The sequence below is a fragment of the Ustilago hordei genome, assembly GCF_900519145.1.
Source record: "Ustilago hordei strain Uho2 genome assembly, contig: UHO2_contig_01, whole genome shotgun sequence".
NCBI classification, from domain to species: Eukaryota; Fungi; Basidiomycota; class Ustilaginomycetes; order Ustilaginales; family Ustilaginaceae; genus Ustilago; species Ustilago hordei.
In genome coordinates, this window is record NW_024545270.1 from 1,501,891 (window position 1) to 1,525,080 (window position 23,190).

Genomic DNA, 23,190 nt, shown 5'->3' on the forward strand with positions numbered 1-23,190 from the left:
AGAAGAGGTATATAACCATGCTTTCTCATCATCATAGGTCGAGTGGATCCTCATCCACTCTACTCACCATACAACTAGTCAATACTTTAGAAACACAAGTACTCATTAGTTACAGTCAGCATAGCAGCAATCTAACAAGGTTGCTCCTCCTTGTAGTGTGTGTGTTGTATCACCACTACCTGATGTCTGAAGGCAGTTCATAGCAAACCAGCAGTCCAGATATAGATAGAACTGAAGGCAGTAGTCCACTGTGGTCCAGGGATCACTTCAAGCATCAGTCAACACACTGGACACTCATGTTGATGCCACCAACCTTATCACCAACACCATCAACCTCATCATCATCAACACTCACACCAGACCTTGGTGTCATCATAACCTTCATATTGATATTGATTGTGCCAAGCTACCCCTGAATGGAGTGTCCACAGAGGTCAGCCGAAACCTATGATAGTATATACAATGAACACCACCCACTGTCATCACACAACTTGATAGTTGCCAAGCAACATAGCTCATTGAGACTGATACCAAGACAATAGCTGTCACACAGTTTGACAGTCACTGAGTATCTCGACAGACCGACCTGGGTTTCAGGCGCGAGACCCCTGACAACACGCTCCTACTCATCTCGCCCACCTGCCTGTCTTAAGTTCATCATCCAGTTGGGCCCCTTCTTCATCCAGTGGCAACCTCTCCTTGTTTGTTGTCCCCCTCTTGCCCTTATTGGTGATAGAGGCCTCTCTCAAACTGGATCCTTTGAGGTCTGTCATACTTAGCATGGTATTACCATCTCCACTGAACTCTGTAGTAACAACCTCATTCCTGCTGATCCTGACAAGTTATGCCATAGAGTCATTACTACTACTGACTTCAGTGAACTCTGCCTTAAGCTCTCGCTTAGCCTGGTCCGTGATTTCTGCGCTCCTCTTCATATGAAACCAGTCCTTCCTGCACATCCATCCGGTCCTGTGACAATGAGGTGCATGAAGTTGTGCAAGGCCTCCAACTTTATGTCATGGATGCACAAGATCTCAGGAGAACAAGATGCTCAAATCAGCAGGAATATGAACTCAATCTTGCCACTGCAACACAAGGAATGTTGCAGTATGCAATGTCAAGACATCAAAGTTCTTCTGCACATGATCTTCAAGAGGAAATGTTCCAGGCACTATTCAGATCCACTGGCTGCAATGAGGAAGATACTACTGCATTGTCTCAACATCATGAGAAGACTATTGCAGACTACAATGCCATGAATCAAAGTGCTTCAGCTAGGAGACAGGAGTGAGCCTTGATGCAACCATTCTCAATCTGACAAACACTCTCTCTTTCCTTCTGTTAAATACAACTCTTGTCACCATCATATGAAATGTTACATTGAGTGCATTGTGTGAAAAGGAAAGCAAGATATAAGCAAGCAATGGGTGATAGTAATGAGAGCAGGACAAGTAACATATGCTTACTGTTAGGCTACATCTCTTATTGACTGTATGACCTCATCGCATTTTTGGAAACCCGCTTTTCCTTAATTAGGTGTTCAACTTTCCTCCAAAAACGCGCTTTTCAAAAACCCACGTTTTTAAAAACGCAAAAACTACCCGGGCCCAAGCCAACACCGGCAACTCTAATCTTACAGTTGCATCCAAAATTGCCCCACATCTTTTAGGATAATTAAATGCTCATCACCACACATCAACTTTGCTTCTCAAGAGCTGGTATCCTCAATGAAGTGTAGCTTGTGACATATTGTTGGAAAGCTGAGATTGAGAGCTACAAGTACATATAAGTTTTGTTGTGATTGGACCACATTTGTGCACAGTGAAAGTGCCATGACTTTTTTTGAGTGTAAAGCTCCTCCTAAATTACTATATACTATAATTTAGTATTTTGTATGACCCCCTTTTGCAACCCTTACAGCCTGTAACCTCCTGGGCATCAACTTTATTAGTGCCTGGACTGATTCCTTGGGAAAAGTTGCCCAAAACCTGCAATGAGTTGAGCTTTATTGTTGATAGTATATCTTTGCTGATATAGCCACTTTTTCAGCTGCTGCCACACATGTTCTATAGGATTCAGGTCTGGAGACATTGCAGGCCAGGGCAATAAATTGAGTTTGACCTCCTCCAGGTACTCCTTGGCAACTTTGGCAGTGTGAGGGCAGACATTGTCTTGCTGAAAGATCAATTTATCCCTTGGTGGAATTCTCTGTATATTCTTCCACTTCAAGATGCTACCAGGCACCACTTCCTCCAGCAACTCAATGTAACACTCTGAAATCAGTTTGTCATCTATATAGACCATTAGGCCTAGGCCTGCCCAGGTCATACACCCCCAAATCATGATGCTGTGGCCACCCTCCTGCAGTGTAGGTATATATATATCATAGTTGACATCCCTGGACCAGTATCACTTTTCCAGGTCCTTTCCAATGAGTTGAACCTTGCATTCATCACTCCAGATGACATTCTTCCATTGTTCAACAGTCCAATGTCTATACTTCTAGGCAAACACCCTCCTTGCCTTCCTATGTTTATCTGTGAGCAAGGGTTTTCTTCTTTTTGCCCTAAACTTAAGTCCAGCTCACTTCAGCATGTGTGTAATGGTTTGTCTGGACAAACAAAGTTCATAGTGTCATAGCCAGTAGGCTGAAGCTTCAGTAGCCAAAGTATAAGAATTCTTGCTAATTCCTCTGGTGAGTAATGCCTGTTGGTGCAAGGAGAGGAGGAGGGTCCTCCCAGGCATCCTTTTCACATATTCACTCTCTGGTACCCATTTTGCCAGTTCAGCAATGCTGGATTTGTTGATAGACAGTTTAGTTGCTATCTCCCTTGTTGAGAAACCTGCTTGGAGCAGCTCTTTGACCCATAATAGGTGAGTGGTGGTGTATTTAGTCCTCCCCATATTGATTTTTTGCCCTCCTTGCCATGTTGACAGCAGTATTGCCATATGATGTCCTAAGCTCATCAAAACACCCCAAAACATCTTTGTTTATATCTTACTACAATCATATGAAGTTTCAAGCATGGTCTATTAGCTCAATTCTGTGCAAAGCGATAAGTTACACAAGGTACAGAATGAATTGAGGAGGAGGAGGGGCTTCAAAGAGCACCAACCTAAATTCCAGCATATTCTTTGGTGGGATTACCCTTTTTTTCTCACATATTCTGATAGCAGGCTATCCAAGCTTTGCAACCATACCACACAAAGTGGGTGTTGTCAAAGAGAACAAAGAGTACTGGTCATCATCATGAAAAGGACCTGAGAACACCATATCAAATTAATTAGATGCTGGGCAATTTTGGACACAACTGTACTTGAAGCTCAGCAAAATGAATCAGTGTGTGACCCACTTTTGGGGCTTCCCGAGCTCTTTGTTAGTGTGGTATGGGCAATTCAATCGGGTCCGCGACACCGAACCCGACATTGTCTATGACTGATAATAGTGCAGCTTGGCAGTGGAAACTAAATTAGCATATCGTCACGAGCTACCAGTACGAGAACAGACAATGCTCTATCGAATGTGTCTGCCTTCTCAGCTCCGAGAAGGTGGCAGCGTATTTGTCAACTCAACTCCATAGTTGCATTAAGTGACCTCTGATGCGATCGCTGGCTTGCGGACTCTGGAGAAGAGCTTGTGGCTCAACTCGCTTGGGCAGCAAATGCCGACGCTTTGCAGAAAACGAGGTTCGCTTATAGCGGCTGGCACTCAAGCGATGGAAGGCGAAGGCTAAAATACGTAGCGTGTGAGTGTGAGAGAAAAAGGAGGAAAATAAAATAAAACAGAAATTCAAAATCGGAACGTGAAATCGAAGCGATTGACAGGGGAATCGCCGCTCAGCATAAGCCCTTCCTCCTTGTGGCGTGCCCGTACAAATGACCATTCATGTCGGAAGAGGCGGAACGACATCCGAAGTGTACGATGATCAAGTTTCAAGCAGGGCTGACACGCCCACACGCAGCTCGCCTATAAGCCATCGCTTCGCTTCGCTTCGCAGGATAGAACTGCAAACAGCATGAAAAGCCAACGGAAGCGCAACCATAGCAACATCATCTTCTCTACTGGAAGCGATGAGAATCCCTATCTCTAAAAGTAATTTCATAACAGCCTCGCTTGATCTGGCGTTACAAGACAGCACAGATGCATTGAAAGCGGTGCCCCTTTCATCATTCTGGCCTCTTCATCTTGTAGTCGCATGGTCCAAGCGGCGACTAGTCAATGCTTTCTATTGTCTCTATGTCGGTTCTTGCTTTCAACCTCGCAAGCAATACCGTCTCGTGGCGCCCCGTGTCATGTCAGATTGCCGCTCATTTGGCAAGGCGGGTCGTTGCGCCCCTCTAGTGAAGCCTCTTAGGACGCCACATCGGAAGGACAGCCTATTGTTGTTGCCCGAATGGACCAGCGGTTTTGCTGTTGTTGCCTCAATGACACAGCACTGCGAACAAAGATGAGACAGATGACATCTGTTGATCAGGTTTTACTTGCGCGCCTTGACGGAGCAGAGAAAGAAAGGCAGTCAAGAAGAGAACAAATTTAACCTTGGTTGTTATAAGCAAGTGAGCTCGCTCGGTCATTGCCGATTCCGGGTCAGGCGAGAGGTTTACCGGCACCCTGGGTGTCCCTTCACACAGGTTTGCTAGTCTCTCTCTCTCTGCACGTCGGGATGGCAGCATCGCACCCACGCACCCATCTCTCCTTTTTCTTTGCATCTCGCTTGCCTCTCTCATTTTCCGTTGCATCGGCTGCTCTCGCATTCTCTCTCGCACATCATGGGTCCTGCTCTCAGCGGCTACTACTAAGTTATTAGTTGCCTTTCCTCCAACTTTCAACGGGATTGGATGGACCCCACCCAGATCTCATTTCGACTTTCCACAATCTTGGTCCGGCAGCTGTACCGAGTGAACCCCAGACCTTGTCTGCGCCGAAACCAAATCCATAGCCGTACTGCATTTACACCCACTTTCATACCTTCCTACCTTCCTGCCTTCTCGCTACCGCTGCTGCTGCCTCTGCAGCCGTTGGCACATGTCGCTGGATGCTGCTGAGCCTTTCTATCACGATGAGACCCGCTTCCTGCACTTCTGACACGCCAATCATGCGAGAATGTGTAAACTTCCGTTTCCCCTTCCTCCTAGCCCATCTCCCGAGCTTTCCCCTTCCCTCGTGATTGATCCCTCGTGATTGATCCCTCGTGATTGATCCCTCCTGTTCTCGGCTGCTGGTGGATACAATCGAACAAACACACGCACACGCACACCTACCCGCACCCACCAACTTCTTCGTGCGCCTTTTCGGGAACTCCAACCACGACCGGGGTGACCTTTAGAACATGCTTTGCTTCTGCCTGACCTACTTCGAATTGCATATTGTCCGCCTCCTCTTCTGCTTCTTCCCGCTACCTTCTTCTCCCCATCACCCCCATCTTGCCGTCGACACCCATCTGCTCCATCGTATTCTGCTCTACTCTATCCCCAGTTATCGAGCTCGCCAGTGTACGCAAAACGATCAACGGCGACGGCATTGCCCTTCAACGTCGCTTCGGCATCAGCTCACAGCGTTCAGAGTCAGCATCTCGACACCATTGGGAAAGCCGACTAGCCCGCTCCTCATCCTCAGTCCAGCGCTTCTTCGGACTGCTTCCGATTGAAAGAAAAGTCCTTCATCAGCTCGACACAGTGTCGACATATACGCGAAGCCTAATCGACAGTGCCCGCTTCCCCTCGAGACAGATCGTCTTGTTCAAAGCTCGGCATCCTTTTCTTCTTCTTCATATCATCAACATCCCCCAACACTCCTTTCGGACTTAGTGCTGCTGGTGCTCTTACATTATCCAGGCACATCCCATCTTTCTATCCGCAAGATTGTTTTTTTTTTTTTCACTTGCTATCTTCCGCGTTCACTTCATCATCGGCTTCTTCGGCTTCTTGACAAATTTCGCCATCCGTCGCCGCTTTACCGGCACTTCGGACGTAGTGATCCTCCTGATCTTGCCGCCAAATTCAACGTCTTCTTCTTCATCACTCCTCGAGCACTTCGAACGCCAAAGCTCTACAATTAAGGCGGATCACGCCTCAAGCTAACAACCACCAAACGTTCCTAAACGTCAGAAGTGCCTTGCCGGTCGTCGGTATTGCTGTGGTCTCCTGGCAGTGGATGCTTACAAGTCTTGTCGGCACTTCCGACTCGTGACTTGCGGCGCTTGCACAGCCGCCTGTCAATCCTACACTTCCGGCGCTCCTCAAAGCCATTGTGTGCATCCGAGTTGGGCCAAATCTCCCGCCAAGCCCCCTCGTTACTGATCACATCTCATAGTCTTGCTGAGTCTTGTTGCTTATCTTCCGACGTCCTTGGGACTTGTTGCCCACAATTTTGTCCACCATCGTCGACTTTGCTCTGAGCAGCAGAAAGCTCTTGCCGCCCGTCGCTATGGACAGGCCGCCTTACTACGCCGATCTGGGCGGTTCGGCTCCTCCTCCTCGTTCCTCTGCTCCCAGAGGAGAGGAAAATCCGCGAAGAGGAATGGACCGTTTGCCTCCCGTTCTGCCTTCCAGCCACTCTTTACCAAAGCTTCCGATGGCAAGATCAAACGAGCTGCCTCCTCTAGCTCATACCCGATTGCCTCCCATCAAGGATTCGAACACGTCTCACTACGCTTCGCATCGTCCCTACCCTTCCATGTCAGATCGACCTGCCTATGATTATGTTCGTCGTCCAAGCTCGCCCTCCTCAGTCCCTGTCGGTATGGTCTCTGTTGACTACATCCATACCCGTCGCTCGCCCGGAGAGAGTGGGCCTCCCTCCTACTATGACTCGCATATGCGTCATCCCGACTCCTACCGTCACGAACCGATGACAGGCCACGCGTCGTCACACATGCCCCATCACCATATCCATTACGACGTGCCGCCAACCCATATCCGCCATTTCTCCGAGGTGGAGCCCGTCACTACTGCAACTCCCATCAAGCGACCTCGTGTTTCGCTCGCATGTCTCGCGTGCCGTAACCGGAAATCGCGCTGCGACGGTGTCCGCCCTACTTGCAAGACCTGCGCCAACATGAGTGAGTATCACCGCACCTGTCCTTGCCGTCACTTTGAACCGCATTTCTAACAAATCCTCTACTTCTTCTCGCACTTGACCCTTCATCGATCGCAGAGATCGAATGCAAATGGCCAGAAGTCGACTTTCGTCGTGCCAAGACAGGAGATGCTGCCAAAGCACGAAAGAGGAGTCCCGTCGGTGCTTCGTCTCAACGCTCTCCCGAATCGGTCGAGCAAAAGCCTCTCGACCTGGCTGAGCATGCAGTTGCCGACGTCTATGGTCGCTCAGCTGGCGAAAGAGGCCCTGTAAGTGGGCTGCCGCCCTCTCAATCCATGCCACACGTGGCAATGAGCTCGAGCTCGCTCCCTCACAGCTCTGCTATGGCCTCGAGTCCCATTATGGGTCGTGCGAATCGCTATCGGACCAATTCTGATGGCGATCGACACGCTCGTCACGCCGAGTCAGCCATGCCAGCAAGCCGCAGCCCTTCTGAGCGTCACTTGCATCCCCACTATGCTCACGAGAGCCGCTCAGAAACGTACGGAAGGCCAGAATCTCATGGTCGTCCCTACAGCTCAGCCGGTGTTCCATCATCCCGACACGATTCGTCTCCATCTTGGATGCGCGACGACAGAGCCGAGCCTCATCCCCAAGATCGTCGTTTGGCGCGGGAAGCACAGCAAAGCCGACCCATGCGATCAATGCCAGAGTCTCGAGGTCCACGTATCAACGCAACTGCCACTTACTGCAAGAAGAGAGCCTTGGAGATCGCCGTTCTCGGTCGTCCACCCACCGACGCCCAACGCATTGCTGTCGAGGCCTACATGAGTCAAGAGGATACTTTGGAAGATCTTGCTGAGAGAAGCACAGCCGGTGAGCGTCTCGATCGCGCCTTTGCCGCTGACTGGGATATCGTTGGTGGCCTCTCGCACGCGGCCCGACGCCCCTTTATGGACGTTGCAGCTGGCATTGTCGGCATGGTCGAGCTCTTTGCTGCAGATGCTCAACACAGTCCCAATCGCTCACCTGCAGATGCCGTTGCCCAACTGCACATCTTCAGACTTCGAAACAGTCCACCTACGCAGCCGGACTTGCGCCACATGAGCATCGCCATGGATCTTGCTCGACACGAAGAGCGCGAGATGCTCGAGTCAGCCTCATCCGAATACGACTCTCTAAGCTATCCCATCCCCGTGGACCAACTGTCTTTGCCGCTGATCAACAGCATTCAGCGGCGAGCCTTGGCCAGAGAAAAGGCAAAGGCCGACAAAAACTCCAAGCCAAACCAGGTTGCCCCTTCCAACTGGTCGCCTGTTCATTCATCTTCACTGCCGCCAGCCGCCGTCATCCCGTTCGTGCGTCAACAAGATGTCATGCCTCCCAAGCCTCTCCTCGAGCTCTTCTTCCAAGTTTATGTCAATGCTGTGGGCGAGCAGATGCCCGGCCTCGACACCGAAGCCATCGGCAGTCGCATCCAAGACGGCTCTATCTCGGCGTTGTTGGCCAATGCTCTTTGCGCTATCGGTGCCAGCTTTTACGAACGTGATGGCCTGCGCCCTCCTAGTGCTGATGCGCTCAGCAGCAAGGTCTACAGTGAGCGAGCGCGCGCTCTGATTGGTGGCGCGCTGCAGAATCCTCACCTCGAAGCGATTTTGGCTCTTGGTGTAATGGCGATCCGAGACATTCTCATGGGTCAGATGGTTTCCGCAGCGGCTATCACATCGTCCGCAGTGCGTCTCTGCATGCAGCTGGATTTGCACCGCGCTCGACCTGCCCAGCACCGACAGCCATCCCCCGCGTTTGAGGCAGCACCACGTTCCGCACCGGAGAGCGAACATGGTGGCAGGGCGCAGAAGCTGATCGCTGACGACGTCTTCTGGATGACCTACTGTCTCGATCGAATCACATCCATCGCCACCGCCCGCCCTCTCATCATTAAGGATCACGACATCGATACCATCTTCCCGGCCACGATGCGAAAGGGAGAGCCTTGTATCTTTGCAGCCCTCGTTCGACAGCTGCATTACCTGGGCCGTCTAGCTGAGGTAGCGCTTTCGACGAACGGAGGAGCAGCTGTTGGCGGAGGCTCAGGCGCTGAACGAGAGCGAGCCCGCGAAACGGAGATCGCAGCTATTGGAGCTGATCTTGTTAGTCAATACGAGTCACTTCCCTCCGTGCTTCAGCTCGGATCAGCCAACCTCAGAAGAGCACACGAAAAGGGCGAGTCGATCTCGTTCCTCCAGCTCCATCTCACACACAACATGGCCCTTCTCCACCGCTTTTTGCTTTCAGAAGCACCCATGACTAACACAGAGTACGATGCTATGCGCTCAGCTGCTCGCGAAACAGGCGAGATCTGCATGCTCGGAGAAGCGGTCGACTCGAACATGCTCGCCGACACGCCTCTCTCTGCGGTTGCTTGCTTCCTCGCTGCTTGCACCTCTCTCGCCGAAATCGAGGTTTTACAAGAAGCCACCCAGTCAGCATCCACAGCACAACTCGAATCGGCAAGATCTAACTTTGACAAGCTTATGGATACTCTTGTTCGACACAGCCAGTTTTGGCCTGTTGCGCGCAACTTTGTCCAGGTATTAGAGACCCAGATGGCACGTGGAGCTGCAGAGGCGACTATTTCGCCTGCAATTGTCACTGCGGTTGTGTCGCAGGTCCAAGCGATCCACATTTTGGTGCGTCGACCTGGCGAAGCAAGCGAGAGACAGAGAGAGGCGGCAAGTGAGACGCCTGTTCAGGTTCGCAAAGTGAACGACTTGGGGGCGTTGCGCGGTATTTTCCCTCACTTGTGCTGAGTCTAAGAATTGAAGATGACAATTAGTATACGCCGTTAACGGGGCCATGATCAGGCTCCCTTAACACAGTCATATGTCTTCTTGTAATGCTTGATATTTTGGTAGTCTGAATCTTAATGACAAACACATATATATACTCTATCACTACCTTTGATCATGTCTGAGCCAGATGAGTCACCTCTTTTGTAACCCCCTGAGTTGCTGCTTTCTGTGATGCCCCTGAGCCATTGGTATGGCAACCTTCATGTGCCTTATTGTGTTCATTGCTTATGCATGCATTTGGTCCCTTGGTGTCCCAGCTATAGCTTGTGCATTCTTCTTGGGATGCTGACACATCTTCAACACCCCCCCTTGGCAGTATCTCCAATCCTATCATCCTAGCTAATTGAGAGGTGTTGAGACCCTGCAAAGGTTTTGTCATAATGTCTGCTATGTTGTTCACTGTTCCAACAAATTTGATCATTACATTGCCTTCTTGTATGTGATCTTGAACAAAATGATATTGGGTATCAATGTGCTTCAACTTCCAGTGTTTGGCTGGATCTTTACTTACCTGGATACATTCCTGACTGTCTGTGTAGAGTGTTGGTTGAACATCTGTGAACTCCAGATCCCAAAGCAAATATGAGAAGAACAACACTTCTTGTACTGCTTTGGAAGCAGCAATGAATTCTGCCTCAACCACAGACAATGCCACACATTTCTGAATGTGAGACTTCCAGCTGACTGGGCATCCATACACATACATTATTGCCCCTGAGGTACTCCTCCACCCATTTGTGGGATCTGATGCCCAATTTGTGTTGGTATATGTTGTCACTGGTTTGTTTGCAAGTTCACCTGATCCACCTCCTAAATGCAGCTGGTATCCACTTGTCTGATTCAAATATTTCACCATATGAGTGGCTGCTTTCCATGCACTGTCAATTGGGTTTGACATATATCGTGCTAACATCCCCACTGCAAAAGCAATGTCTGGCCAGGTGGTGTTAGACACCTACAATAGTTGACCAACCAACTCTTGGTATTGCTTCACTTGTTGAGGGTTACACTTCTTGCCTCCAGCAACTCTTGCCACACTCAGCATGGGTATCCATGATTTTTCATTTGTTCCCCCTAACCATTTGCTTACCATTGCCTTAACATATGCAGTTAAATCCAGAGATATTCTCCTCTGCCCCCTATAGTGAGTGATCTTGATCCCCAGAAACTCCTTGACTTTGCCATTATCCTCCATCTCCCATTTGTCCATGATCTCTTGCTTAGTATGATCCACCTTGTTATGACTGGGCAATGTTATCAACATATCATCTACATATGCTGTGATGATTGTGATTCTATTGCCTGTTCCTCTTGAGTATAGGCATGGTGTGCTTGGCATGCAATGAAATCCAATTGTCTGGAGATGTGAATCTAGCTCGATATTCCACTCACAGCCTGATTGTTTCAGGCTGTACAGTCCCTTCACTACCTTCAGGGCTTTTCTGGGTGGTATTTTGATTCCAATTGGAGGCTTTAGGTATACATCATGGTGTATTGTCAAATTTAGGTATGCTTGCTTTACATCAATAGAATCCATTTCCCAGTTTTGGACTGCTGTGATGGTGAGCACTCCTTGAATAGATTGAATGGGTGTGACTGTTGTGAATACCTCCATGTAGTCGATGCCCTCCCGCTGAGTGAAGCCTCTTGTCAGAGGTCCCGTGCCTAAAACCTGATATCTGTAATAGAAACATGTCTATCACAAATCTTGTTGAGATATGTGATAACATGTTGAGTATTATTATTTCTATTGAGGTATGTCATAGAGAAGCCTCTATGACTTTTCTTGCCTGAAGATGTAGTAGTGTGTTTGCTATTGCAGGTTTTGTCTGACTGCTGTGGACACTCTGTCCAGAGGTAGCTCAGCATGATCAATGGCTATATGAACTTGTACTGACACCAAGGTCTGGTGTGAATGAGATTGTTGGTGGTGCTGACACAAGTGTACAGTGTGTTGACTGAGTGCTTGAGGTGATCCCTGGACTGCAGTGGATGACTGCCTTCAGTTCTAATCATTATCCAGACTGCTGGTTAATATGAACCACCATCTGATGTCAGTGAGCAGTGATACAACACATGTGCTACAATGGAAGCAATCTACTTGTGATTGCAACTTTGCTGACTGAAACTAATGTATACTCATGCTGAAGTGATAACTAGTTTATATGGTGTAGAGTGGATGGAGATCCACTCAACGGCTATGGCGAAGAGCGAGGTTATATAACCATTCTCTTGACATCGCCCTGCAACATTGTGCCCCCCCCTCTGGGCATCTCTTTGGCACTGCTCCTCCTCCTCCTCATCCTTTCTATTCCTCCTTCCCATCCTGTGGTGCTGCTTGTCAGCATTGTGTCTTGTGCTTCCTGCAGATGGACAGTCTTTGCATTGTCTCATCATCGATAGGGGTCAGTTCCACCTCATCTGAGCAATAGTTCACACACCCTTTCATTTAACCCATCTACCACCCCTGGACTCATTTGCCAAGCAGGTCCCCTGCTTCATGTAAGCGGTCTCGCGCCTGAAACCAGGTTGGGGTTTTCTGATTGACTTCAGTGAGATCAATTGAGTAAGATCTACTTGGTATCTTTTGACTAAACATAACCAGATGGCTTCATACTGGTAGGTCTTGGCTGACCACCTTGAACACTCTGTTCAGAGGTTGTGTGGCACATCCATTATTCTCTTGAGAGAGAGTAATACACTCTCCTTTACAGTACAAGTGTTTGTAGTACTGTTGCTAATGCTCTCTAACATTGTCTGGACTGCAATATGCTTATTGCCTACAGAGGATGGGAGTTACTGGACCACAGGTGTTGGACACTGCCTACAATAACTGACTGGACTGCAGGTGTCAAGCAACACTGCCTACAGTAAGGAACTGGACTGCAGGTGTTGAGGAACACCACCTACAGTTGATGCCTAATGGTGATACAACACACACATTTGAGGTGTCATTGCAAAGCTCTGCTATTGCAATGATATGTAACTATGAGTCAAGTAAAGAGTATGTAAAGTATAGAGTAGAGTGGATGAGGTTCCACTCATATGCTATGGTAGAATGAGAGTATTTATGCATTTGCTTGGTGTTGCCTGTGACACCTCTCCTACTCCTCCTGAGAGGCCTTTGCCTCCTCTTGACACTCTCTCTCCTGCTGGTGTCAATCCCTTTGATGCTGTGCCTCTACTGCTTGCACAGTGTATTGGTTTGTGCAATACTGCCCCTTTGCCTCCATTCTCTTCTTTGCCTGGTGATGTGTGACAACCCCTTCAACACAGCTCCTCCTCCTCATAGACAATCCCTGGTCTACTTGACACAGCTCCTTCTTTCTTCACCAGCAACTACTATTTTGACCTTATCTTGTGAATCCCTTAACCACCTGTCAGGCCCTGTTGCCAAGCCCCTTGATCATGTGGTCACCCCTGTGCTTGGTCCTATGTGGCTGTATGCATGTACCCCTTGAGTGGTAACTGTCCATGTGATACTGAGCTTGGACCCTGCTCCTGCATGTGGTTATCTCTGTACACTTCTCCTTCTAATGCTGGTATCCTCCTTCCTGAATCTCCCAATGCTTACTCATGATGGCCAACTTGCTGAGCCATGTTGATCAGGCTGATTCCAATCAATCCTTGTGAGATTAACCAGGATCCCAGAGTTCAGTTGATCTTGCAAGTCATATGCACTACCAACCTGATTAGATTGTGAATTCCTGATGATTGCTGCAGATCAATTTGGCGCACACTTCATATGCTGATCCACTGACCCTGTGACACTTCATTGGTGGTGGACCCAGATGTCATTGCCACCCATCCATGATATCGACGTCCTTTCGCCAGTTTCAGTGAGATCTGTCATACAATCACAATACTACTAATTCCAGTGGTTTTTGCTATAAGCTCCCGCTCTTACCGATTTGAGTGAGATCTGTTGTAGGACCTCTCTACTACCAATGTCGATGGGTTCAGCTTTTGGACCCTTGTCGGCCCGATCCGACGAGTCCTGCACCACTCCTCATATGCTTCCAGATCCTCCTGTGCATCCGGTCTTATGACAGCCTTCTCTGCTCAGCCTCCCGTGGTTTCCGTGTAGTCCATCGGCTTGTTCCATCTCGATGGAAGCTTCTTGCGATGCATTCAGTGAAATCAACTGGGAAATCAACCAGACAAGCGCAATGCGGTTGTTGTCAGGGAAATCAACCGGAACCCCGCGATCCGGTTTATTTCGCAATTTGAGCACACAAGGTGTCATGGGCCTAAATGCTCAAGAAGCAGGAGGGTCACTGGTTCATATGGAAGGAGCACAGGTATCAGAGATCTAGTCGATACCAGTAGAGAGCATGGTTGTAGTGCAGTCTCCATGGAGACCATGGACTCCTATGGACTCACATGCAAAGGAGGACCAAGCTCAAAGAGCAGGCACAGCCACGAAGAGGACCAAGCTCAAGGAGCATGCAGACAGTTACCACTCAGGGGCTCGAGAGACAAGAGTCAAAGGAACCATCACCAGTCAAAGGAGATGGAGCAGTGTATAGGGAACCAGCAAGCAGGTCCTGAGGAGGAGGAGCAGTGTCAAAGGAGTCGACACCACTCAGGAGGCACAGGGGTGCCAAGCAAGCAGGATAGCAAGGAGGAGGAGCAGTGTTGAAGAAGTCGATAGCTCAAGGGGGACAGGAGTGGTGCTAGAGGGGCCCCCTGTACAGTACTCAATGAAGAAGGTACTCTCTGGAGAGAGAGAGCAGGAGCAGCATCACTGGTGACACTGTGAAGAGGTATATAACCATACTTTCTCATCATCAAAGGTCAAGTGGATCCTCATCCACTCTACACACACCATAACTAGTTATCACTTCAGCATAAGTATATATTAGTTCCAGTCAGCATAGTAGCAATCTAACAAGGTTGCTCCTCCTTGTAGTGCATGTGTTGTATCACCACTACCTGATGTCTGAAGGCAGTTCATAGCAAACCAGCAGTCCAGATATAGATAGAACCAAAAGCAGTAGTCCACTGTGGTCTGGGGATCACTCCAAGCATCAGTCAACACACTGGACACTCATGTTGATGCCACCAACCTTATCACCAACACCATCAACCTCATTATCATCAACACTCACCAACCTTATCACCAACACCATCAACCTCATCATCATCAACACTCACACCAGACCTTGGTGTCATCATAACCTACATATTGATATTGATCATGCCAAGCTACCCCTGAACAGAGTGTCCACAGAGGTCAGCCGAAACCTACGATAGTATATACAACAAATGCCACCTGCTGTCATTGTGCAACTTGATAGTCACTGAGTGACTAGCTTGTCGAGACTGATACCAAGACAATAGCTGTTGCACAGTTTGATAGTCACCAAGTATCTCGACAGACCGACCTGGGTTTCAGGCGCGAGACCCCTGACACAAGGCTCCTCATACCTCATTTCGGATCTTCCTGCGCAGTTTCCATGACAGAAGGTTTTAAGTGGCAGAAGACTGTTCTGGGGGTCAGTGCCCAGAATGGACAGGCAGAAAGAGCAATTAGGTCAGGTCAAGAGAAGATGTGTTCAATGCTCATTGGTTGAGCCTGCTGCAGAGAGTTATGGCCTTTTGCAATTACTGCAGCAGCACATGTGATGAACCTTACCCCATCAGTGACCAAGTCCATCCCTCACAAAGCCTTTTATGGAACCACTGCACACAAATTGGTGCAGCAACTGTGAGCATTTGGATGCTTGGCATGGGTCCATGTCCAACAGAAGGACCAACAGGGCAAATATGGGACCAGAGCAAAACCAGGTATCATTATTGGATATGATGACAAACACAAGGCATGGAAGTTCTGCAACCCAGACCAGCCAGCATCAGTCCAATGGAGCAACTCTGCAACATTCCATGAGGACAAGGGCTGGGATGACTGCCAGCAGGAAGCATACAAGCTCACAACCACAGTGGAAGTTGAGAGGAAGATACCACAGTGCCCACCACAATGGAAGAGGAGGCTATGTCTGAAGCTGCAGTAGAGGACCTCTTACCAGCCATGGATAGTGTGGTTGGTGCCACCAACACAGCTGCATTAAACTTGGATCCAATGCTCAGAGAAGCAATGGATGGAGAGGATGCTCAGCTTTGGAAGGAAGCGATCCACAAGGAACTGGAAGGGCTTGAAGCAATGGGCATATGGGAGGCTGTACATCACCCACCTGGAGCACCACTTGTGGACTCCAAGATTGTGCTCTGCCTAAAGCTCAATGCAGATGGTGTGCCAATAAAGCACAAGGCTTGACTAGTTGCAAGAGGCTTTACACAGAGGGAGGGAATTGACTATCAGGAAACCTTTGTCACAAGGTCAGCGTATGAAGTGTGCGCCAAATTGATCTGTGGCAATCATTGGGAATTGATGATCTAATTGGGTTGGTAGTGCATATGATTTGTGAGATCAACCAAGCTCTGGGATCCTGGTTAATCTCCCAAGGATCGATCAGAATCAGCCTGATCAGCATGTCTCAGCAAGTCAGCCATCATGAGCAAGCATTGGGAGATTCAGGAAGGAGGATACTGGCATTAGAAGGAAAAGCATATGGGAGATAACCACATGCAGGAGTGGGGACTGAGCTCAGCATCATGTGGATGGTTACCACTCAAGGGGTACATGCATACAGCCACATAGGACCAAGCACAGGGGTGACCACATGATCAAGGGGCTTGGCAACAGAGCCTGACATGTGGTTAAGGGATTCACAAGATAAGGTCGAGAAGATGGTTGCTGGTGAAGAGAGAAGGAGCTGTGTCAAGAAGACTGGGGATTGTCTATGAGGAGGAGGAGCTGTGTTGCAGGGGTCATCACACATCACCAGGCAAAGAAGAGCATGGAGGCAAAGGGGCAGTATTGCACAAACCAATACACTGTGCAAGCAGTAGAGGCGCAGCATCAAAGGGATTGACACCAGCAGGAGAGAGAGTGTCAAGAGGAGGCAAAGGCCTCTCAGGAGGAGTAGGAGAGGTGTCACAGGCAACACCAAGCAAATGCATAAATACTCTCATTCTACCATAGCATATGAGTGGAACCTCATCCACTCTACTCTATACTTTACATACTCTTTACTTGACTCATAGTTACATATCATTGCAATAGCAGAGCTTTGCAATGACACCTCAAATGTGTGTGTTGTATCACCATTAGGCATCAACTGTAGGTGGTGTTCCTCAACACCTGCAGTCCAGTTCCTTACTGTAGGCAGTGTTGCTTGACACCTGCAGTCCAGTCAGTTATTGTAGGCAGTGTCCAACACCTGTGGTCCAGTAACTCCCATCCTCTGTAGGCAATAAGCATATTGCAGTCCAGACAATGTTAGAGAGCATTAGCAACAGTACTACAAACACTTGTACTGTAAAGGAGAGTGTATTACTCTCTCTCAAGAGAATAATGGATGTGCCACACAACCTCTGAACAGAGTGTTCAAGGCAGTCAGCCAAGACCCACCCGTATGAAGCTGTCTGGTTACTTTTAGTCAAAACATACTGAGTAGATCTTACTCAATTGATCTCACCAAAACCAATTGGAAACACCCAACCTGGTTTCAGGCAGGCGACCACTTACAACCTTCTCTCCAGTTGCACCCCTTGGAGCAATCAGGGCCATCCTAGCACTGGCCAAGCAAAATGACTGGGAAGTTCATGCCCTCGACATCACGATGGCCTACCTGAACTCCATGCTCAAGGAGGCAATCTTCATGAAGCCACTGTAAGCAGTCGCATGCCAGAAACCAGATTGGGTGTTTCCGGTTGATTTTGGTGAGATCAATTGAGTAAGATCTATTTGGTATGTTTTGATTGAAAGTAACCAAATGGTTGAGTTCTGGTAGGTTTTGGCTGACCACCTTGAACACTCTGTTCAGAGGCTATATGGCATGTCTGTAACACATTGGTTCAAGAATGGTATAGAATACAACTCTCTAATACAGCGCAAGTGTTCATGATGCTGCTGCTTGATGCTCTTGTTGTTGCCTGGACCACAATAAGACTATTGCCTACAGATGACAGGAGGTACTGGACCACAGGTGTTTAGACACTGCCTACAGTAACTGACTGGACTGCAGATGTTGAACAACACCACCTACAGTGATGGCCTTTTGACAGTGATACAACACATGCATTTGAGAGGTTGTTGCAAAGCCCTGCTATTGCAATGAAGCTAACTGTAACTAAGAGTAAGTAAATGTAAAGTAGAGTGAAAGGGGATCCACTTGTATACTATGGTGAAGTGAGAGTATTTATGTGTTCATATGGTATCGCCTGCGACACCGCTCCTGCTCCTCCTAAGGAGTGTTTCCACCCTCCTTATCCTCCTCTCCTTGAGCTGTGTGTCCTTGACACTGCCCCTCCTTCTCGTAGTTCCTGTGCCGGTCCCCCTTGCTCTGACTCCCTCACCTCCCCATTAGTGACCATTCTCCTGGCCCCCCTTATCTGGTGGCCCCCAACCATGTGACCATCCTTATTTTCCTGCTTCCATCCATGCAGTCTCCCCTATGCCTATCCCCATGTGACCATGAGCATGCTCCCCTTGTGTGATAACCTGTCACATGCTCCTGAGTTTGATCCCCTTCTTGGCTGAGCTGGGATCTGTTCCTTGTGTCAGGGGTCTCGCGCCTGAAACCCAGGTCGGTCTGTCGAGATACTCGGTGACTATCAAACTGTGCGACAGCTATTGTCTTGGTATCGGTCTTGATGAGTTAGTTGCTCGGCGACTATCAAGTTGCGTGATGGGTGGCATTTGGGTATATACTATCATAGGTTTCGGCTGACCTCTGTGGACACTCCATTCAGGGGTAGCTCGGTATGATGAATATCAATATGTAGGTTGTGATGACACCAAGGTCTGGTGTGAGGGTTGATGATGATGAGGTTGATGGTGTTGGTGATAAGGTTGGTGAATGTCGATGATAATGAGGTTGATGGTGTTGGTGATGAGGTTGGTGGCATCAACATGAGTGTCCAGTGTGTTGACTTGATGCTTGAAGTGATCCCCGGACCACAGTGGACTACTGCCTTCAGTTCTATCTATATCTGGACTGCTAACCTGCTATGGGGTGCCTTCAGATGTCAGGTAGTGGTGATACAACACACACACTACAATGAGGAGCAACCTTGATAGATTGCTGCTATGCTGACTGAAAACTAATGAGTACTTATGTTTCTAAAGCATTGACTAGTTGTATGGTGAGTAGAGTGGATGAGGATCCACTTGACCTTTGATGATGAGAAAGCATGGTTATATACCTCTTCACAGCATCACCAGCGACACTGCTCCTGCTCTCTCTCCAGAGAGTACCTTCTTCATCAAGTACTGTTCAGGGGCCTCTCCTGCTTGGCACCCCTGTGCCTCTTGAGCAGTGTCGACTCGTTCGACACTGCTCCTCCTCCTTGCTATCCTGCTGCTTGTTTGGCACCCCTGTGCCTCCTGAGTGGTGTCGACTCCTTCAACACTGCTCCTCCTCCTCAGGACCTGCTTGCCGGTGTCCTATACACTGCTCCTTCTCCTTTGACTGGTGACAGTTCCTTTGACTCTTGTCTCTCGAGCCCCTGAGTGGTAACCATCTGCATGCTCCTTGAGCTTGGTCCCCTTCGTGGCTGTGCCTGCTCCTTGAGCTTGGTCCTCCTTGTGGCTGTGCCTGGCCATCCTCGCATATGGCTCAGTCCTCCTTTGCATGTGAGTCCATAGGAGTCCATGGTCTCCATGGAGACTGCACTACGACCATGCTCTCTACTGGTATCGACTAGATCTTCGATACCTGTGCTCCTTCCATATGAACCAGTGACCCTCCTGCTTCTTGAGCATCCAGGCCCATGACACCTTGCATGTGAAATCTTCCCTGCTATCCTATCCATATCCTCAATGATAGGAAGCTTCTCTCCCAGGCCTCCCGTTCCTTCCTTGTAGCCGATCGGCCCATTCCGAACTGATGGGAGCTTCTTGTGGTGTGTTTGGTGAAAGCAACCAGATGGATGTATTCTAATTGATTTCAGTGAAATCCATCAGAAACATGCAATTCGGTTGTTGTTGTAAGCGGTCGCGTGCCAGAGACTAGTTTTGGGTATTATTTGTTCAGTATAGAAGGGGTTGATTGAGTAAGGTCTTCTCAGTATGTTTCGACTTAAAACATAACCAGATGTCTTCAACTGGTAAGTCTCGGCTGACCACCTTGAACACTCTGTTCAGAGGTTGTGTGGCATGTATGCTGTTTGTTGGAGAGTGAGTGATACCCTCTCCCTACAGTATGAGTGTTCACAGTACTGTTGATAATGCTCTTGGACATCATCTGGACTGCAATATGTTAATCACCTACAGAGAATGGGAGTTACTGGACTGCAGGTGTGAGTCACCACCTACAATAACTAACTGGACTGCAGGTGTTGAGCAACACCACCTACAGCAAGGGACTGGACCACAAGTGTTGAAGAACACTGCCTACAGTTGAGAACTGGACCACAAGTGTTTGGAGAACACTGCCTACAGTTGATGCCTAATGGTGATACAACACACACATTTGAGGGTTGTTGCAAGAGCACTGCTATTGCAATGGTATGAAACTAAGAGTCAAGTAAGTAAGTAAGTAAGTAGTGTGTAGAGTGGATGAGGATCCACTTGTATGCTATGGTGAAATGAGAGTATTTATGCATTTGATTGGTGTCACCTGCAACACCTATCCCATTCCTCTTGAGGGGCCTTCATCCCCCATTCAACACTGTCTCTCCTGCTGGTGTCAATCCTGTTGATGCTGTGCCCCTACCATCTGCACAGCATAATGGTTATGCAACACTGCCCTTTTGCCTTCATGCTCCCTTTCTGCTTGATGACATGTGACAACCCCTTTGACACAGCTCCTCCTCTTTGTTTAACCAATCTGTTCACTGTTTCCTTCTCTCTTCACTGGCAACCACCTTCCCATCCTTATCTTGTGAATCCCCTTAGCCACCTGTTGGACCTTGTGACCAAACCCCTTGGTCATGCAGTTGCCCCCTGTGCTTGGTCCTGTGTGGCTATACACATGCACCCTTCAAGCAGTAACCATCTGCATGATGCTGAGCTTGGTCCCCCACTCCTACATGTGGTTATCTCTGTATGCTTCTCCTTCTAATGCCAGTACCTTCCTTCCTGAATCTCCTGGTACTTGCTCATATTGGCTGACTTGCTGAGGCATGCTGATCTGGCTGATTCCAATTGATCCTCGTGAGATTAACCTGGAACCCAGAGTTCAGTTGACCTCATAAATCATATGTGCTACCAGCCTGCTTAGCTCCATCAATCCCCAATGATTTGGTGCTGATCAACTTGGCACACCCTTCATATGTTGATCTGCTGATCCTGCACGACATTACCATGAATGCTGTCAGTCAATTTGGCGCACCCTTCTTGCGCTGGCCCACTGGCCCTGTGACAGTTGTCAGTGAAATCAACCGGAAACCCGTGATCCGGTAGATTTCATATTTTGTGTGCACCAAGCTCCCCCATGTCATAGGTGTCATAGGACCGAATGCGCAGGAAGATCTGGAAGCATATGAGAAGTGGCGCAGGAATCGTTGGATTGGGCCAAACGAGGATGCCAAAGTCGAATCCATTGAGATTGGTAGTAAAAGCAGTCCTATGACAGATCTTGCTCAAATCAGTACAAGCAGGAGCTTACAGTGAAACCTGCTGGAATCAGTAGTATCATGATTGTACAACAGATCTCACTGAAACCAGTGAAAGGATGTCGATATCATGGATGGGTGGCAAGGACATCTGGGTCTGCCATCAATGAAGCAGGGGACCTGCTTGGTAATGAATCCAGGGCTGGTAGATGGGAGGAATGAAAGGGGGGTGCAAACTATTGCCCAGATGAGGTGGGAATGGCCCCTGATGATGATAAAACAATGTGAGGGCTGTCCATCCACGGGCAGCAAGAGACACGGTGCTGATGAGCAGCATCACAGGATGGATAGGAGAGACAGGAAAGAGGAGGAGCAGTGTTGGAGAGGTGTGCCAGAGTGAAAACAGTGTTGCAGGCAACATTGCAAGAATGGTATATAACCTCACTCCTCATCATAGCTGTTGAGTGGATCCCCATCCACTCTACACCATACATTACTAGTTATAGCTTTCACAATAAGTATACATTAGTATTCTGTCAACAGTAGCAATTGCAGAGCATTGCTTCTATGTAGTGCATGTGTTGTATCACCACTCATTGACATCAATTGATACCAAAGGCATTTCATACTGCAGTCTGGCTCTCTCAATTATTAGAAACCAAAGGCAGTCACCCACTGCAGTCCAGGGATCACCTCAAGCACTCAGTCAACACACTGGATGCTCATGTTGGTGCCAACAACATCATTCACACTTGACCTTGGTGTCATCATAATACATTCATCATTATTGATCATGCTGAGCTACCTCTGGACAGAGTGTCCACAGCAGTTAGTTGAAACCTGCAATAGCAATCAACCTATCACATATTCAAGTGAGAGAAGTCATAGAAGCCTTCTACAACAGATTTTGACAAGAATAATAATAACGGCCTTTTACCACATATCTCGATAAGATCTGTAATAGACACGTTTCTATTACAGATATCAGATATCAGGTTTCAGGCGTGCGACCCCTGACATGCTGTAGGTAGGTATGGAGTTTGGACACATGAGCCTCCCATTTAAACAAGAAATCATATGCATGTCATCCCACTTGATCCCATTGCAAGGTATATGTGATAGCAAGAAGCTCATATTCTTTGGCGATGGAGGGTACAGTCCCTGTCCAAAGTTTGGGGACAGGGTCCAATAGACACTGATTTAACCATCCAATAGCATACCTTCCATCTGCTTGGAGGAGTGATCTCTCATAAGTGTCAGACTGAGCAAAACACACAGTGAGCAAGCTCAAAAGGAGAGCTTTCAATTGCAGTGAGTCTCAGAGCCAACTAATACTTGAGTGGACCTCCATGCTTAGTAAGCACTTGCTCCATGTGATGCTCCATCAAGTTGATCACAGGATTGATATGTTTGAGCATGATCTGGGTGTTCCACACTTCCTCTGCAGCTCTTGCAAGTTCATCCTGGGTTTTTGGTACCAGCAAGCACTTACCAAGCAAGTTTTTGAAAACATACCATATGTTCTCAAAAGGGTTAAGATCCAGCAAAGCCAGCAGGTGTTCCGGTGTTTTAATGTGGTATTCGGCCTGCCATTGCTTGCAGATAGCAGCCTGATGACAGCTGCTGCTGTCTTCAACAACTGACAGGCTGTCAGGGCATGCACTAACAGCATTTACG

The 23,190-nt window shown here is 48.4% G+C and overlaps 2 protein-coding genes across 2 annotated transcripts; one reads left to right on the top strand and one right to left on the bottom strand.

Moving 5' to 3' along the window:
* Nucleotides 1–6,427: 6,427 nt before the first annotated feature.
* Nucleotides 6,428–9,849, top strand: UHO2_00432 (uncharacterized protein; the record flags this gene model as incomplete). Its single annotated transcript, XM_041557052.1, has 2 exons — nt 6,428–7,061; nt 7,157–9,849. The coding sequence occupies 2 exons, from the start codon at nt 6,428–6,430 to the stop codon at nt 9,847–9,849; spliced, it is 3,327 nt and encodes a 1,108-aa protein (XP_041412986.1).
* Nucleotides 9,850–10,003: 154 nt separating this feature from the next.
* Nucleotides 10,004–11,506, bottom strand: UHO2_00433 (uncharacterized protein; the record flags this gene model as incomplete). Its single annotated transcript, XM_041557053.1, has 3 exons — nt 10,004–10,252; nt 10,403–10,769; nt 10,851–11,506. 3 exons carry the CDS (start codon nt 11,504–11,506, stop codon nt 10,004–10,006), a joined length of 1,272 nt encoding a protein of 423 aa, XP_041412987.1.
* Nucleotides 11,507–23,190: the final 11,684 nt, after the last annotated feature.